The sequence below is a fragment of the Chamaea fasciata genome, unplaced genomic scaffold, assembly GCF_029207755.1.
Source record: "Chamaea fasciata isolate MVZ Bird 193981 ecotype frontalis unplaced genomic scaffold, bChaFas1.0.hap1 SCAF_17, whole genome shotgun sequence".
Classification (NCBI taxonomy): Eukaryota; Metazoa; Chordata; class Aves; order Passeriformes; family Sylviidae; genus Chamaea; species Chamaea fasciata.
The window spans coordinates 1,998,991-2,017,732 of NW_027094102.1; the positions used below are offsets into that span (position 1 = coordinate 1,998,991).

An 18,742-nucleotide genomic window follows, 5' to 3' on the forward strand; every position below is an offset into this window, starting at 1 on the left:
ACAGCAAGTGTCATGTTTTTGAGCACAGCAAAAGAATAAAGGACATGCATCTAAAGGCAGATTTCAGTGACAGTTCATCAATGAGGCCTTGATTTGTCAGCCCCTGAACTCGCGATCAGCCTGTTGGTTGATGGCTCTGGGTGAGCCACTGGGTTGTTACTCCAGAAATGCTTCCTGGGTTTTCTTTTTTCCTTCATTATTTCCTGTAGTGGAAAGCAGGCAGAATTTAGAATTCTTATTCAACAATTGTCTTCTGAAGGAAAGTAAAAGAATAAAATAATGAAAATAATGGTTTTGCAGTGGGGCTGGAAGCTGACTCACCTTTGCACGCCACACTTGCTGTGCCACATCCCCCTCGATCCTCCCTGCGGCCACCTCCCTCCATTTCAGTCCAATGTCTGAAAACCAGAAGCCAGATTCTGGATGCATTTATTCCTGAGTAAATCCAGAGCCACCCTTTCAAATCCAGCAAGATCCACCCTCTGTTTTCCCAGATCCAAACACCATCCTCGTTGTCCCAGCCTCAGGTTCCAAAAGCATTGAAGCATTTTTGAAAACAAGTCCAGCAAACTTCAGTCTCTAGCTCCAGGCAAATGAAATCTCCTGCACTTCAGAAGGTTTTTAGTTATGGCAGGGAGGTGATTGCAAAACTTTGATATCGATGCTTGTAGAGGTAACACCAGTTGTATCACTATAAAGCATTTTATACTGGTACAGCTCCTTTTGCTCTGCAGGACCATTTTATCCCAGTGCAAACACTTTTATCCCAGTATCCTTCAGTCTAGAGGTGTTTTTTTCTTTGATTTTGCCAGAAGAGACATGAAGAGTAGATGAAGTTTCAGGTGACACTTACTTCTTGTACCAAAATGTCTGCACAATTTTTTCTTGGAGAGTATTTTTTAAGAGTGAACTTGCTGTACCACTGGACTTAACTGCAGAGTAATAAACTTCCAGTTCATCATCCCTCTCAGCTCATGAAATGTCTTCAGGCCTTTGTAAAAAGCCCTGTTTGAGACAACAGATTAAACACTAATCCTGGCGGATCGCACAGCTCCACTTCAGTTCACACCATCGAGCTGAGCAAACTTTTTTTTTCCCTTTCCTTTTTTGATCTAAGTAAAGGCAACAAATTCTTTCATTAGATTACTTAGATGAGATTGGGGGGGGGGGGGGGGGGGACCCGATCAGTATTTCATGAAGAAAATGAAAATAGCATCTTGCAAAAACGCAGCTACGCTAAAGGCAGCGAACGCTTTCCCCATCCCCACAGGGCACATCCTCATCCTCACATCTGAAACGTGGGAGATTTCTGTGGGTGATATTTTCACTTTAACCTTTAAGAATGGCAGATCTGCGTGTATCCAGGAGGACATCCAGGTGCACGCGGACATTTCCCTACGGCACCCACCAGACACGGGCACACAGCTGTGTGTGTGTGTTTGTGCATCCCTTCAGGAGCAGCAGCAGCTCCGGGGCTGAGGCAGCAGCTGGGCGCTGCTGGCAGCAGGAACCTGCAGGATGCGCAGGGCAGGGTCTCGGCTTTACCCCGCTGGAATGTGCAATACAGGTTGCAAAAAGCTGACAAGCTCAACAGTTCCTATTTGGCTCAGGGTACTTCTCTGTCCTATGTCTCCGGTACAATGCGCCCTTTTGTCTCGTGCTCAGGCACCTCTTCTTAATCCTCTGTTGGTCTTTCACTCTGTGTGTTTGTTTTGGGTTTCACTACCTGGGACATGTCAGCACGAATCAGGAGGGGCCCACCCCCGTTTCAGCCATGGAGCACAGGAAATTTGGTAAATTTATAAAATTGGTTTATAAATTTATAAATCCGGTGAATTCGGACGGGTTTGCTCTGCCCCGGCGCTCGTGGTTCGTCTCACGTTTGTTGTTGGCAGCACCCTCAGGTTACACCTGCGACCCGTGGTGTCAGGATTCTGTCCCGAAAACAATCAAGAAAGTAAAGAATCAAAAGCTCTCTTTAAAAACAAAAAAAAACAACAACACACACACACACACACAAATGTATATACTCCAAAAGGCCAAAAGGCGAGATTAAACCCATTTTTTATACGAACAACGCAGACGGGACTCCCTGGCGAGAGGGAACTTTCCCTGGCGAATGTCTCGGTGCTCCTGCACTCATTTTGTAACCAGTGCATGCTGTACAGAACATATTGCCTGTAACTTAGAGAGGAGGGGGCCGAGCTGCTCCTCCTCGGGCACTGCAGCTTGTTTGGATGAAAAGTTGCGCCTTTGATGCATTTTTATACTGTACATATTTGTATATATTAACTATATTGCCATGTTACGAACACAGATTTTGTTATATTTGCTTGTTTCGGTTTCCTACAAAAAAAAAAAGGAAAAAAATGGTCCATAACGGGGGATATTATTTTCTTCTTTTTTTTTTTTTTTTCTCCATAGAAAAATAGGCTTGTAATTTTTTTTTTGTTTGTTCGTTTTCTCGGTCCTCACCTTTTAAAGGCTCATAAAGGAATTAGAGAGGAGTTTTTGGAGGAACTCGGAGAAGCAAGTCTGTGTTTGCATGAGACCTGCCCAATTGCTGGCTAGAAAAGGGGGGCGGGGGGAAGAGGGGAAATCTAAGTCAAGTTTTGCTTTTGAAGCATGCTTAGTCCCACGGGAAACTCATACATGTACAATTATTCTCTTTGTATTTTATCTAATAGTGCCTGAATTATTATTTTTTTTTAATGTCTTCTTGAAGGAACGATTCATAATTGTCAAAATTTGAAACATTAGCTTAATTTTGTTTTCATGACCCCCTCATTTCTTCTCCTTATTTATTTTGTTGCTGTTTTATAATGGGCCCCAAGGCCATCCCTGACATTGCAGTGTTCTTCTTCCACATTAAGGATGTTTTTAAAATTACCGAGATTATTGAGCCAACAGGCTGCTTTAATCAAAACCATGTTTCACTTGGTTTGGATGATTATGAATGGTCCTTGCGTGGAGAAAAGCCCTTTTCTGCCGGGAGGACCGTACCATCTAGTGGCCCCAGAGCTTCATCGCACACAAGCGTCTTCCCAATATTCACTTTCTCCAAGCCTGCCTGGCAATTTGGCTTCCAATTATTTGCTTATTATAAGTAACTTCAACTAAACAAATTGATAATGTTAATGGCCTTTGGTTTGTTTTTTTTTTTTCTTCACCCCCCCTTCCTTCCTCCTCCCTTCGGTTGATTGCTAAATAAATTCGTATAATTTATACTAGAGGAGATTATTGCTTTTATTGTTTTGGGTTCCCCCAAACCAATTATTAACAATCAGGACTATGTATCTCATTAAATTTAAATCAGGTCAAACCTATTTATCTAAGGCCTTTTCTGATTTACAGGAAGATGACTGCATTCCGGAGCATTTAAGATGTATTTCTGTGTATGATTTTGTAGCATTGAAATCTATTAACGGTGATTTTTTTGTTGTTGTTGTTCTGTATTTTCACCAAGGTAAATACATTGTACTTTAAAAAAAAAAAAAAATCCCTCAACTTTCCCACAGAAGACATTACTTTTTATGCCCAGGGATTTTTTTAAAATAAAATCACTGCAGTTTTAGAACTGTAATTAAAGCCCTGAATAATAGATCACACATCTTTATCTGTTATGTTTAAAAGGGAAAAAAAAAAAATAGCCCAAACTGTTCACATAATCCTGAATGCCTCATTTCCATAAAAAAGGTTTCTATACATATATTATTTACATTTTTAAACATGGTAATTCTTCCCTTTGTGGCATAAAATGTCTCTTTTCCACTGCAGCTACTGGAAAGCGACTGCTCTCATCTGAAATGTTATCGTAATTTGCATCAGGAAACCCAACTGCAGACATTTAAGGACTTGGGTGTGTTCAATTATGATTTTGCTGGAGGCTGTCCCTCATTTTAATGCTGCACTCATTGAACTACCTTTCTGAAATCTAGCTGATACGGCTCACCACAGACATGCTTCACAACATCATTAGCTTTGCAAATGGCTTCATTTCAGTCGATGCAGACTTCAGGTTTTTTTTATTATTACTTTTTGGGTTTTTGTTGGGGTTTTTTTTTTGGCCAATTGTAAAATGGAAATTTGAAAAGGGAAAAAAAAAAGAAAAAAAGAAAAAAAAAAACAGATGCACTTAAAACATGAAAAGAATTATTTATATGATAAAAATATATTTAGATTTTCAAAGCACAAGACTGAACAGAAGTGCTCTTTTTATGCTTTCTGAAGATGTTACTGTTAAAAGTCTTTCTACATCAGGCTTAATAAATCTGTAATGACATTTGATGGATTGATTTTTGTGTGGGTTTTTCTTTTCTTTAGTTCTTTTTTTTTTTCTTTTCTTTCCTTCTCTTTCTCTGCAGAGAAAGAAAAAGACTGACCTGGAGAGGCTGTGGGAGTAAAAAAAAAAAAAAAAAAAAACCACAGGAATGTGCCTGTTTCAGTAAAACTCAGGCAGGATTTCTCGCAGGCTCCTTTCCCTTCATTAATAATCGCTTAAAGTGAGAAAAGGAGGTGGGGGGGAAGCAACACCACCACCCTGCGCTGGTTTCTCCCAAGCTTTCCCTGTCCCTCCTGTGGCTCTGGGGTTATTTATGGGGTGGGGGGACACACCCATCCCATCCCCGTGGTGAACACATCCCGCGGTGCCTCCCATCCTGCAACACCGACCTCTTTTTTTTTTTTTTTTTTTTTTTTTTTTAAAAAAAAAAGGAATATATTGCACACATTTCAAGAAACCCCTCTAGGGTAAAATAAAAAAATATATATAGACGGCTAAAATAACAAATGAATCATAAAACTTGGGGATGGAAAAGGACTATTAGATCATCCAATTTGTCTTGCTGTCTGCCAATCCAGGTCTGCTCCCCGCAGACCGCTCCCCTGGGCTTTGTCTCGCCTCTCCGGCTGAACTCCAGCTCCTCTGCCCCTGCCAGGGAGGGGTTGGGAATGCCTTGGGAATGTTTTGTAGGGCCGGGAATGGCTCAGGAATGTTTTATAGGGACGGGGGCAAATCCTGCCTGGAGGGAAGCTCACCTGCAGCCCGCTCAGCGCTGACCCCAAATGTTTCAGTGCCCCACAAAGCTGGAATCGGATGGGCTGGGAGGGGATTTCACCTGCCTTCGGTTCCCCCCGGGGCTGGGGGCTGGCGTTGGGATCCACAAGGATGCACAGAGATCAGCAGGGACCCCCGGGGATCCCCAAAGATCCCCAGAGATCCCCAAAGATCCCCAGAGATCCCCGTCCCCCCCGTGCCAGAGCCCTGCTGCCCCCCCAGCACGGCATTCCCAAATCCTGCAGACCCCAAACCAGCTGGAGGCAGCCTGAAGAGACAACTCTGATTTATTCCGAGGGTTTGAACTCGCTCCTCTCCCTTCTTTCTGTTTTTTTTTTTTTTTTTAATTATTGGTGATACACTCCAGCAGAAGAACAAACAAACAAACAAATAAAATCAACCCTTCAGCTTCTCAGATGGATGTTTTGGCTACAGGGCAACTTTGAAAGCTGGTTCAGTTGTTTCTTTTGCTTTCATTTTTTTTTTTTTTCCTCGCTGCTCCTTAAAACTGTCTTGATTTAATAAAAGTTAAATGTTTTCATAGGAAAATCAGGCTGGGTGGTTTGTGATTCTTTTATGTACAACACGAATATTACATTATTCAACAATTCAGGAATAAATTTGATTCTGCCTACCTTGGCTGAGTGTTTTCCAATTGAAATGGGCTGGCAGAGGGGCCGGGTGCTGAGGAGGGACCCGTTGGCTCCAGGAGGGTGATGCCTCAAGATGCAGCTTTTATATTTTTCACATTCTGTGGTGCCCAGGGGTGCAGCTCTGAGCTCACAGTCAGTGTCACTCAGCCCTGCACACAGCAGGGACACAAAACAAATCCTTCTCCTGCTGCACACCGAGGACAACTCTCAGCCCCAACAGCACAAACAAGGGTGGGCTGGAGGGAGGAACAAGCAGGATGGGACCTCACAGCCTGGAGCTGGAACTGGACAATTCAACCCCAAGATGCAAATGGACCAAAACTTATCAAAGTGGGAGACTTTGTGACCAGTCAGCCCTTTTGGGTCCACTTTGTGTCCATTTTGGGTCCATTTTGTGACCATTTTGTGACCATTTTGTGCCCATTTTGGGTCCACCTTGGGTGTAGCCCTGGCCAGGCTCTTGTCCTGCCCAAGGTGGACCCTAAAGGCCTCTCAATAAATCTCCACTTTATCCTCCAGCTGTGTCCAGTCTCTGTTCCAGCTCAGCCCTCCCAGGGCACCGAGGGCACGGGGGTCACGGCAGGAGGGCTCAGGGGGGACAGCCCCGGGCACGGGACAGGCGGGGAGCAGAGCCTGGCACCGGGGCTGGGACACAGCACAGGGGAAGATGTGACACCTTCCTGAGGCCCCTGGAATGGGAAGGAGGAGACAACAGCGAGGGGAACCCATCAATCCACAGAAATATCTCCCAGGAGTGGCAGGAGGGCAGAGCCAGGCTCTCCCAGCGGTGCCCAGGGACAGGATGAGGAACAGCCCACATAAACTAAACACGAGTTCCACCTCAGACAGGACAAACCTTCTGTGGAGGGTGCCAGAGCTTGGGAAGAGCTCCAGGGATGCCGGATTATCCCCTTTTCTGACACAGAGATGGGGCAGCTGAGAAGCGTTTTAAAAACTTCTATTTTATTTCCAGTCTCATGAGAAGGGTGAGACAGTGCAGACGTTACAATTCACGCCATCACAATCAGAAGCCAAAAATCTTCCTAATTCCAATCCATCAGAAGCGTTTCTTGGCCTATCAGCTTTTGCCCCACAATGCTGTAAATGCCTTAAAGCCAATCCTCTGGAATTACCGTGGATCACCCTGCGTGGAGACATCCCAAACCTGGATGAGCTCCTGTGTGTCCCCTGGGTGATCCCACTCCAGTCCCACTCCGTGTGACCCACAGTTTGTGCAATCTCCAAGCACAGAAGTGTCACTGGAGCTGGTGGCCCTGCACACACAGGACGTCCCTGTCCCTGTCCCTGTCCCTGTCCCTGTCCCTGTCCCCGTCCCTGTCCCTGTCCCTGTCCCCGTCCCTGTCCCTGTCCCTGTCCCTGTCCCTGTCCCTGTCCCTGTCCCCGTCCCTGTCCCTGTCCCCGTCCCTGTCCCTGTCCCTGTCCCTGTCCCCGTCCCTGTCCCCTCCCCAGCTCCAGGTGGGCCCGGCTGAGCTGTCCCAGGAGCTGCAGCCCCACACTCCAGAGCCGGGCTGGGACACCACACCCGGCACAGGGGCTCTGTCACTCAGGGAAGTTCCTTAGGAACATTTCTGCCTGGGAGGACGAATGTTGAGAGGAACAAACCCTTCAGCGCCTGTTCCCAGCTCACAGCGACCCCTCAGCCCCACTCAGAGGCAGGGCTGGAGCAAACCGAGCTGCTCACCGGGCTCCAGACCTCGGGCTGCCCTCAGGGAGAGAGCAGCGACAAACATCACGAAAACCCAACCCAGAATTCAGCATTAAACATCATCCACTTTGCCCCTGTTGCTGGGAGGATCTTTGTTCAGGGAAGGAGTGCAGTCCTGAGGATGATGCTCAAGGGGATTCTCCTGGGGGGGCAGCACACACAGGGCTGGGGCTTGTCCCCCTCCATCCACAGATCCAGGGCTCTGTCCCAGCAGGGACAAACAGCCAAAGAGAAATGTCCCAAATGTCACCTGCAGGTGCACGAGGCCTGAGCAGGGCCCTGTCTGCCCGTGTCCCCTGGTGACCAGCAGCACACCTGGCACCACAAATGGGAATAAAAAGGGATGTGCTCCTATGGAATTCCATCCTCATGGGGATAAAAAGCCCTCGGAGGGTCCCCACCTCCCCATGGCCCCGGTACCCAAACCCCTGCCCAGTGCTCTGGGGCAGTTTTGGCCAAGCTGTGCTTGGGGCAAACACCCCAAAAATCCTGCTTTTATTTCTTCTCAGCACTCCAGACCCCGCCAGGCTCATGGAGCAAGGTCCAGACCTTGTAAGTCTGTAAAATTTAGGACTTTGGCAGAGTTTTCTGCAGCCTGAGTGGTCACCTGGGCTGAGGCCTGTGCCACCTCCTCTGGCTGTCCCACAAAATACACCTGAAACCCCAAAACAGGAAATCTGCTGCCTTGGCCCCCTGGATGCTCTGCAGTGACCAGAGCAGGGTGCACCACTGGGGTGGGACGTTTCAGGTGGCACTGCACCAAGGAAGCGTTAAATCGTACAAAGGACAGATTTCCCAGAGAAATCCACCTTAAATACGTTTCTTTTTTTAGAACTGGATGCCAGCTTTACGTTAATACCCAACTTTAATTTAGAGTGATGTAAGTACAGCTACTGTTCCTTGGTTACCAGTCGTGGCCCTCCACCAAAAGGTGCTTTTTGCTGTCCAGCTATCATTTATTTCTACTTTCAAAGCATTCACAACCAAATTCACTGAATCTGGCTTGCTGAGTGGGCAGGCCAGTGGTGTGGGGCAGCTCAGGTGGGATTAAAGTGTCCTGAGACTGAGCTCAATAAATCCAGTGCCAAAAATCATGAACAAATCTTGAAAAAAATAAAAAACCAGAAGGAAATGCAAATCCAAAGCATTTCGTGCACGGGTATATTCGATATTCCCCTTTAACCGACAAAAGCTGAACAGTGTCACAAGCGTTAAAGAATTTTGTTTGCTTGTTTTTCCAAACTAATAAAACACCAATAGCTCTGGCTAAACTCATGCAGAACATCTTGAGGTTAAATTAACAAAAGGAGAAGCCCCTGAGCTCAGGCAAACAGCAATAACGCCGGGTTGGAGAGGGGGAAATCACATTTTTATATGAGAAGTCCATCTGTAAGCAATTGTGCTAATGCTTTAAAGATGATCAGCTCAGGCTTTTGGAGTCAAACAGGAAAACAACCCAAAATCTTATCAGGAAAGAGATTTTTCAACCTGCAAACAAGATTCTGTCAAAACGTCAAGGGCCCAGATTTAGGTTCTGCCAAAAGAGACTTTAACAAGACCCAGTTTGAAGAGAAATGCTGAGTTCAATTACCTTTGAACAGCTGGAGGGAAGAGCAGAAATCCAGCCCCAAACACAGCACTGAGGGGGAGCCCAAAGGAAACTGAAATTTAACAATGCCAAGTCTCATCCTCAGCCCCTCCGTGAACACACGGAGTGACCCCAACACCAACACGGGGCAGGTGTTCCACCAAAGGTGGAAAAAAACCCAAAAACTGAGCCTGGAAATGTTCCCTGGAGAATCCAGAGCCACCAGCGGAGAGCAGGAGCCATCCCAGAGGTGGGAAATGTCCTGGTCTGCTGCTGGAAAGTTGGGAGGTTTCGAGAGGTTTTGGTGGGAAGGAGCCTTGAAGAAACAGAAGGGAAAAAAAAAAAAAAAATCAAGTTTGGTGAAAATGCATTTCAGCATTAATTACCATTTCACTCAGTTCTGATCTTCTCTTTTCCCAAACTATTTATGCTCAACTTTGACATTAAAATTTCATTGGGTTTGCTCAGATCTACTTTATTTAGCAATGTTTAATTAGACTTTTGAGAGCACACATATATATATATTAAAAATTCAGAACTACCCTAAACTGAAATAATATTTCATGACAAAATGTGATTTTTTAAATTTTTTTTTTCTTTAAGTGCAAGCTCTTTTCCTGATTTTCCGGAATTATCAGTAAACCAAGGAGCCTGTGGTTTCCTTGGCTCACGTGGATAACTCAGGCTCTTTCCCACTTGTTCCACTGAAGGGATGAAATCACAGGAAAGTTCTCTGTAATTATTCAACAAGACAAAAAAATCAGTAATTAGGTCATGCCTTTCAGAGAGGATTAATGAAAACATTTTACACGCGCAAAATGAGTTTTAAATGCCAGCGTGCTCCGCGATTATTTATCGCACTGAGTTTGCTCGTGCAAAAGGTCCAGCCCTGGTGATGTGTCCCACGCTCCATCCCTTCAATAAGTGGAAAATCTCCAGCAGTCACAAATAGTCTTTGCCAGCAGCTAAATCCTCTCGGTGGCAACACATTTCAGGAAATAGCGATGGGGAGAGGAGGGAAAATCCGGGATAACCTTCCAGGATGGGCAGCTTTGCTCCTGTCCATCTCCCTGCCCGTGGAGCTTCCCGGGAATGCCGCGTTCCCGATCATTGCCCGGGTCAGCGCCTTTCCCGGGCGGGGGCCGCTCCGGGGTTATTTTGTGTAGTTTGGGAATAATTGGGGAATTTACACTGACCCGTCCTGGGGACGCGCCGCGGCTCCGGCTCCGCTGCTTGGCCGACACCGCCACCTAATGCCGGGCTGCTGCTCCCGGGAACGCTGAGTGTCACCGGGAATGCCGAATATCATCGGGAATGATGAACATCATCGGGAATGCTGAACGTCATCGGGAATGCCGAACATCATCGGGAATGCTGAACGTCATCGGGAATGCTGAACGTCATCGGGAATGCCGAACATCATCGGGAATGCTGAACGTCATCGGGAATGCTGAACATTATCGGGAATGCCGAACATCATCGGGAATGCTGAACGTCACCGGGAATGCTGAACGTCATCGGGAATGATGAACATCATCGGGAATGCCGAACATCATCGGGAATGCTGAACGTCATCGGGAATGCTGAACGTCATCGGGAATGATGAACATCATCGGGAATGCCGAACATCATCGGGAATGCTGAACGTCATCGGGAATGCTGAATATAGCGAATGCCGCATATCGGGAATGCCGAGCGTTGGGAATGCTGCTCCAGAGCTCTGCCCTGGCACCGGGAATGGTGTTCCCAGAGCCCTGGCACAGGGAATGGTGCCCCCAGAGCCCTGGCACCGGGAATGGTGTTCCCAGAGCCCTGGCACAGGGAATGGTGTTCCCAGAGCCCTTCCCCGACCCTGGAGCACCCGGTGCCCCGGAGCGATGGGATTCCCTCGGGATGCTGCACACACGAGAATCGCTCCCCAGCTCCCGGCGGCCCAGGGACATTTGGGAGGTGTTAAAACCACCCAGGCGAGCTGCTGGAGGCTGCAGGATGGGCTTCTGCCTGCCGGAGGGGAAGCAAAGGGGGAAAACTTCTGGAGAGGGAATATTATTCCCAAAATCCAGATTTGCCATCCTGCAGACAGGGCTGGGGTGGGTTGGGGCGCTTTGATTCCGTACACACACACAGGAGGGTAAAAAGCTGCCGTGAGAGACAGCCCAGACAGAGCTGATCACACAGCGAGGGATGGTCACCTCGCCTTTCCCTTCGGATCCTTCAGGAGGAGAAGCCTGAAACCCCAGAGCATTCTGTGCTCATCCCAGCAGCCTCCTCCAAGGAACTCTGCTCCAGCTGCTCCCCCAGCTCCTGATTTTCGCCACATTGCACACCTGACCCAGTCCTGGACTCCGTGTCCACCAAGGAAGAACTCCACACTAAATAAAGGTGATCGCACACCTGACCCTCGCTCCAGACAACACGTGTCAAAGTGGGCATCCTTGCAATTAGCACGTGATTACTCCATCTGCATAATTACACGTGGTAATCATGCCGCAGCGTGTTTGGAACTGCCAGGTCTCATTTTCCCCAGTAATCCTGGATCACATGAATATCTTCAGTAGGAACTACGACTTTAGATGTTATGAATTAATATTAAGATGAAATTGAATTAAATGTACTGATTTTAATGTCATGAATGCACTCATAACTATTTTTTTCCCCTGAGAACCATCTGCAATTTAGAGACTTGCTAATCCTAATTAAATGCACTTTTCTCAAGTGTGTGCAAATGAACAGAGAAATCTGCTCGGGAAAGCACTTGCATATTTTCCTCTTTCACAAAGGGGGAGAAGAAACTGTTTGCTGGTTTAATATTAGCTCTTCCTCCTAAGAGAGAACGAGTCGCTTCCTTGGAATTTCAGGACAGGGAGCAGTCAGAGATGGATCTAAAGGGGTAATTTGGTAAAAGCAGAGGAGGAAGAGCCCTCAAACAAGCGTTGGTGATGCTGCTCCGAACATTCACACCACAATGCGCCCTCCGTCGTTTAGGGCAGGGCTTGAAATATCAATATTCTGCTTGGAGGCAGCAAACAGAGCCTGGCCCTCACAGGGACCGAGCACACGGAATATTCTGTCCTGGTTCTTACCTCAGCTCTGGGAGCTGCCCTTTGATTTGAGTTTTACCCACGTGCAGAGCTCACAGAGGCATCACCAGCTCAGTCTCTGCAGTAACCAGGTCAGTGCGGCTGGTGTGAACCCAGCTCCGGGAGGCTCAGCCTGGGGCCAGGCCCCAAGGCAAGGCTCAGAGCTGCCTGCAGAGCTGCTCAGCTGTCCCCTCCAGCCAGTGCCACCCCCCGGGAGTGACCCCAACCCAGCCCCGGGGACAGCCCAGAGCCCCCCTGTGCCCCACAGGCACGGGCAGGACTCACCACCTCATTTCCACTTCACTGTGGCTCCCACCTTTGGAAGGTTTCACCCTCCCCAGCTTTTATTAAATCAAGAACCTGGCCCAGCCTGTTCCTACAAACCAAGAAGAGGCTGTGCCCCCTCATTAGTGCCCCCCTCATTAGTGCCCTTAAATGGGGCTTTCATCAGGTGAATTCCCTTTCTCCCAAGGATGAGTTGCCTTAGACCTCTCTCCCCCCAGCTGCCTTCCAAGCTGATAATTTCAGTTTTGAGATGTGGTCAGAGGTGCTGGTGAGCTCTGGCACCTCAAGAAGAATTCCAAGAACCCAACAGACCTAGAAAATTTTGCAAAACGTTTTTGGTTTAAAAAAACTTAATAATAATTGAATACAAATTATGAAGTCTCACCAAAAAAAGTACAATTAATGCTCCTTTTAATGTCATTATCTCAAAAAAAATGTATTTAGTAACTAATTTTCCTTTCTTGAAGGAAAATAACTGCAAGAGAAGAAAGCAAAAGTTTCTTCCTTATTTCAAGACAGATTTTCTGGGGAGTGACTCAGTGTTTTCATGTAAGTGAACATGAATTTGGATTTGGTTATTGGCAGCTTCTCCCTCTCCCCCAGCAATGCGAGGATGGTGAAAGGTCAAGTGAACATGAAATTCCAGGCAACTCCTTCTAAGCCTTAAAAGCAAGACACAGAAACCAGTTTTGCAAAACACCAAGTCTATATTTACATCCACATGTAATAATATACTCAAACTAAAGTGAAATACATCATAAATTAAATGAGTAATGTGTGCCTGCTGCTTGCCGACTTCCGGTCCCAACAATTAAAATAGAACAAAATGGAATGAAATAAATACATTTAAAAATGAAAAAAAAAATAAAAAGAAAAGAAAAAAGGAAAAAAAGAAATCGAACAATTTGTACCTCTACATATGCACTGTTATTTCCAAAGGAACATACAAAAAACCAGTAGTATCCCAATAGTTAATACTGATGGGCAAAGTGTGGTGGTGCTGCCATGGAATGGAGTCTTCAGGTCCATTTTTCCATTCCAATTCTCCTCCCCCCCCTCCCCCCCCAAAAAAAAAAGAAACCCCAAAAAAGGCTTGAGGGAAACTGTACCAGCATGAAGGGAGATTAAAAACAAACAAGCCTTAGGTCTGTTTGCTGCACAACACGTTAAAAAAGCAGCCCTGCCCCGTGTGGCACAGGCAGAGCAGCTCCAGCCGGGCACCCTCCAGGACAGGGAGAAAGAGAAAGATCACGCACAAAAATAGATTATTAACCCCTTTCCAAGTGAATTCATCTTCAAAAAATAGGCTATAAAAGTGCAAAACTAGGAAAACAAAAATCTAGGTTATGTACATATGGCTCAGCTTATGAACAGGAAAACAGGTCAATAGTGTACAATTTCCTGATACACAGCACTTCATTCCATTGCCAGTTTACAGAGACATTAAAAACCAGTCCCATTTACAGGAACTAAGACAACTGGAACATCTCAAGTTGCATAATGGAAAAAAAAAAACCAACGGACTTTCTAGGTTTTGCTATTTAACATTTGCTGTAGAAAGGTAGAGAGAAAAAATGAACAGTGCAAAATATTGAATTGTTTTGTTTTACTAAAATATATGGAAGTCAAAGCCAGGTACAGAAGGAATTAACTCTTAACTACAGTAACTTCATGAGAAGAAATGAGGAAGGCAAGTCAAAAAAATATGCAACAGTTCTGCTTTACTGGCTGGTAACTGGCCATCTTCCCTTTACAAAAATTAAACTGTATGTGCATTAGAAAAAACTCTTGTTGTCTTCACAAAAAAATAAAAGGAGATATTCTCCCATTTACAGGATATTTCCCACTCATTTTAGATGCTAAAAACTGACATCAAGAAGCTTCCAAGCACAGCCAAGCAAGCTCCACCACAGCCACATCCCTTTTGAAGTCTGGAGAACTCAAATTCACGTTTCAAGGCTGTTGGTTGAGACTTTACAGCTTTGGACAAAGGTGCAAAGGAGTTTTTTTTGTTTGTTTGTTTTTTTCTCTAAACGTGACTGCGTGGAGCTCAGCACAGAACCAAACACTTGAAACACGGAGATTATTATTGTTTCTCAAGCAAGTCCCAGGGATTTTCTGTTTGGATGGTGGCAGAGGTGCTTTATAAGCGGCTTCTCTGCAGAACAGCAACCAATGCCAAGAGAAGAATCCAAGCACATTTCAAGAAATCCAAAATGTCAAGTATTGCCTCATGCTTGCATTTCAAACCGAGCTGGAAAGAACCCCAGAGAAGCAGAGCCCCTCTCCAGCACGTCCTGGTCCTCACCCAGCCAAGGCAGATCAATGTCAGCACCGTTGCTTTTAATGTTCACAACATCTCTAAACCGGACACTTTCAAACAGTTTATTTGGAACTTGTTTAAAAAAAAAAAAACAACCTAACAGAGTTCAACAGGGGAAAAAAACCCAAAAAAAACCCCAAAAAACCAACCCAACAGATGAGGAACTTTCACTTTTATGAAAAAAGGAGCATTACGCCAACAGGATTTTCAACTTCAATATTTACAGTTTACCTGAGGTGCAACGATATATAATCTTTCCAAGAGAAACTCTTCAGCAGCGCTCAAGTATGTAAAAATAGAACTCCTACCTAATATTTGGTCGATTAATTCTAATGAAAAATACTCAAAAAAGTCAAGGTCAAGATATACATTCTCCACACACCTTCATAACCCAACGGTTTATAGACTACTTTGTATGGCTATTTGGTACAAAATGTTAAAAGAACCAGTATTATAAAACTGTAGTGTTTCTATATACAGTACAATCACAGCTTAGTTCAGTAGCTTTCACCATTTTCTCTTCCTCAGGGGGTGAACTGCAGGTAAAACTCCATGGAATATGCACTTGTGTCCTCAGACCTGGGGAGGGGGGGAAAAAAAGGAGGAATAAATATTAAGTGTGGGGCATACAGCTCTAAAATAGTACAGCCAACTTCTTTGTTGTGAGGAGTGTCTTTGTAACAAAGGGAATTCCAATCCTTGCTAAAGAATTGACACTGCCATGGAAGTCTGCATTGCCACCTTTCATCTGGCAAATGAAGTCTACTTTGGAAGATGCTCAGCCCCAAGGAGAATTTCAGGCACGAAATCAAGTTAACAACGCAACCAGACACATCTGTGCTTAGGAGAGGGGCAATGAGAGCAGTAAGACTAGAAGAATACCAAGAAATAAAAGAGGTTTTAAAGCTGTCAACTCAATGTCAGATAGCTCTGCTCCCAAAATCTTTCCATAAAATCCTGTGCGCTGGCCCAGGTGCTGGAGCGTCCCAGAAATACTCCTGAAGTTTTCCCCTTAAGAAGGAATTCATCTGCAGCTCTGAGTTAGAGGAACCCAGAGCACCAGGGCACAGCCCTCACCTGCCCTCCTCCCCCTCGGTTAAACAGAGGAAAACCGTCAGGAATAGCCTCTGGATCACAGAGAAGCTGCCCAGGAGCTGTCAGGAATCCCTCCCTTCCCTCTGGACTCGCCCAGCCCAGAGCTGTGGTCTGAGGAGCCCTGAGTGCTCAGCAGGGGCAGAATCCTCAGGAGAGCCCACCCAGCACAACCCCAGAGCAGAACTGTGTCACAGGCGCCTCCCCTCCTCCCGTTTCTCCACATCTCCCTTTCCACCCTCAAGGGCTGACTCAACTTCCACTTCCTGACTGCACTTTGACTTCCACTGAGCGCTTCCCACTGGAATTACAACCAATTCGTGTATTTACCCAGTGCCACCCTCCCGTTTCTCTTCCGAAAGGCACATCCTGTACCCATCAAGCAAACCATCACCACTCCTCCGAACGACCAGCGCTGCCACCCCAGCATCTGGTGATTTTATAAGGAGGAGGAAATTTTCATCTTTTCAGGCTCAGACTTTTCACAAGCTCTCCCCAGGCTGTGCAGGAACCTCTGATGCCACCAGCACCTCGTGCAGCATTGAAGCCCAAATTAATTCAGAAGGTTTGTTTACCGTTCCGGAGTGATTCAGTTCTTCTTGTCACTGGGTCTGAAGGGCGTGGTCCCCACGAAGGGCTCGTAACTTCTCTTCTGCAGCAGATTGCTGGGTAGGTGTTGGTATGATGACACTGATCTCTTTCCTGGGAAGAAAGTCATTTAAAGGAGTTAGAATTATTTCCCGCTCCTCTGAGGTCCACGTCAGCATCCAGAATCCAAAATACCTTGACAAATCATCTCACAATCAGGCCTCAAAAATAGAGATATTCCTTGATATTCCTATTATATGAAATTTACGATCCAGAATAAATACAAGGAGAATGAGAAGATAATTTAACAACCTTGTGCTGAGTTGTATCCAAGTGATGTCCAGCTCCAAATTTTACCCGTTTTATTTGCAAGAAAGGAATGTCTTTGCTTAACTCATCCCACAGCAGAGGCCTCACCTAAGGAGGTGTAAGTGCTGCACCCTTAATGCCTAATCCAGTCCCTGCATTTGTTTGAAAACTGCATTTTTCAATGAGTATTTGGGAGGAAAAGTGGGGATATTTCATTGCTGCCATCATGGATTACATGAACTCATGACACTTGAAAGAGTGTTAGCACACATTTACTTGCAGAGCTCTGTTAAGCAATTCTCAGTCCAGCACACAGGTAGTTTCATGTTTATCTGAGACCATTAATTCAGATTTATATATGTGAAATCAATGCCTGTTCCGAATTAAGTCCTACTAGCTTAGGCAAGCAGTCAAAAACACTTCATAAAATTAAGGCAAAAAGTCCAGAATCATTACTCCCACAGGATCCAAAAAGCCCAACTGCCATCCATATTCCATGAAAGCTTCCAGTGCAGCAATGAAAAAAAAAAAAAAAAGCTTTAATTAAATTAAAATGGCACCGCTAAATTAATATTTCAACAGAACCCACGGAGCCATTGGAGCATGTCACGAGCAATTGTCTTTAATTTGCAGCCTCTGCCAAATCAATCAGCCAACAGGTTATCCTTGATAACATGTTGCCATTGCAAAGGCAACTAATTTGAGAATAACACAGACTGAGCGGTTTCAGAATGTTTCTGTCTCTTCAGGGCAACACGGGATGGCAAAGCTTACAAGCAATAAGGGAAGGCATCGTGCTTTAATCAAGTTTGCCAAGTGGAACATATTCTCCTGACAACTCCATCCAGCATTTAACATGCCACAGAACACGTTGGGGGCACCTCAAGGATGCTGCCACAAGGGCACGCGGGGCCCTCGGAAAAAAGGTTTTGGCATCGTGGTTTTTATTTTATATATATATAAAATATATATATTTAAAAAATATATAAAGTATTTATATTTAAATATGTATATAAAATATGTATTTGACAAAATCAGCAAGGTTCAAGAGGAAGAGAGGGCAGGAAGCTGCAGGTCTGCACCTGCACGACTCTGCAGACGGGGTCACATCACACAGCTCCGAGGAGCTTCAGTGTAGATAGAGTGTTGTGTTTCAGATTTATAACGAAAAATATAAAGAATTTAAAGAAACTTTTATCACTGCTCTCCACCCACAATAAAATTCTAACACTGAGAGGTTGCTTGGCTTGTTACACCCTGTACCCTTCTCAATAACTATCAAGGTTTGGGTTGGGTACTTCCAAGCAAATTGGTTGAAATTAACCTTACAAACCTACGTCTTTCTGCTTAGGGCTTTTACAGAAGTTGCTACGAAACCCCAGCAGAGGGGGGCTTGTTTCACGAGCCTTTCCAATGGAGGTAACAGCCATAAAAAGTTGCTTTTCTCGCCCTGAGCCAGCAGCGGGTAATGAACAATGAAATCCTCATTTCCATGACAACAATGCTGTCAAATTAGCTGCAGCCACAGTTGTGAGAGCTCTAAGTAACAAAAAACCAGCGAAAAGAAAAGTTCCTGACTGCCAGGCAGTGTCTCCAGGCTGGCAGCAAAGGAAGAGGAAGCAAAGCCCACCACTGGGATCTCTCTGGCACAGGTGGAGCTTCCAAAAGAAGAACCAGGTGGATTCCATGAAGTCGTGGTTTTAAAAAAAAAGCTCCTTCTTCAGCAGAAGGCAGCTCACAGTGCTGACACTTCCCCATCCCTGCACACCCTCACTGGTCCCTCTGTCACCTCATCCTCCCGCATCACCGGGAATCAAAGGACAGCAACACCTCGGTGTTCCTGGCCAGCCCTGTGCAGAACCCAGTGCCCGATCTGCATTTCTCACAGCAATTCGGGGTGCACAGGAATGAAACCAGGAACGAGCCCCATTTCCACACCCCTCCAGTGACTCAGCCCTGGTGCTTTTCCTTCTCCACGCCCTGCCCAGCCTGGGCACAGAGCTGTGACACTTCCCCTCACCTCTCCCTATAACCCACCAGGC

General features: G+C 45.8%; 1 protein-coding gene across 5 annotated transcripts in view; it reads right to left on the reverse strand.

The window, feature by feature from the left end:
* Window positions 1-13,075: 13,075 nt before the first annotated feature.
* ZNF217 (zinc finger protein 217) overlaps window positions 13,076-18,742 on the reverse strand; it is a 28,664-nt gene continuing 22,997 nt past the window's right edge. For all 5 annotated transcript variants that reach the window (XM_066198662.1, XM_066198658.1, XM_066198659.1 and 2 more), the window contains exons 5-6: window positions 16,379-16,505; window positions 13,076-15,290 (exon numbers count right to left, since the gene is read on the reverse strand). In XM_066198662.1, coding sequence (XP_066054759.1) covers window positions 16,393-16,505 — 113 coding nt within the window. In that variant the 3' untranslated portion in view covers window positions 13,076-15,290; window positions 16,379-16,392. The remainder of the gene's footprint in view (window positions 15,291-16,378; window positions 16,506-18,742) is intronic.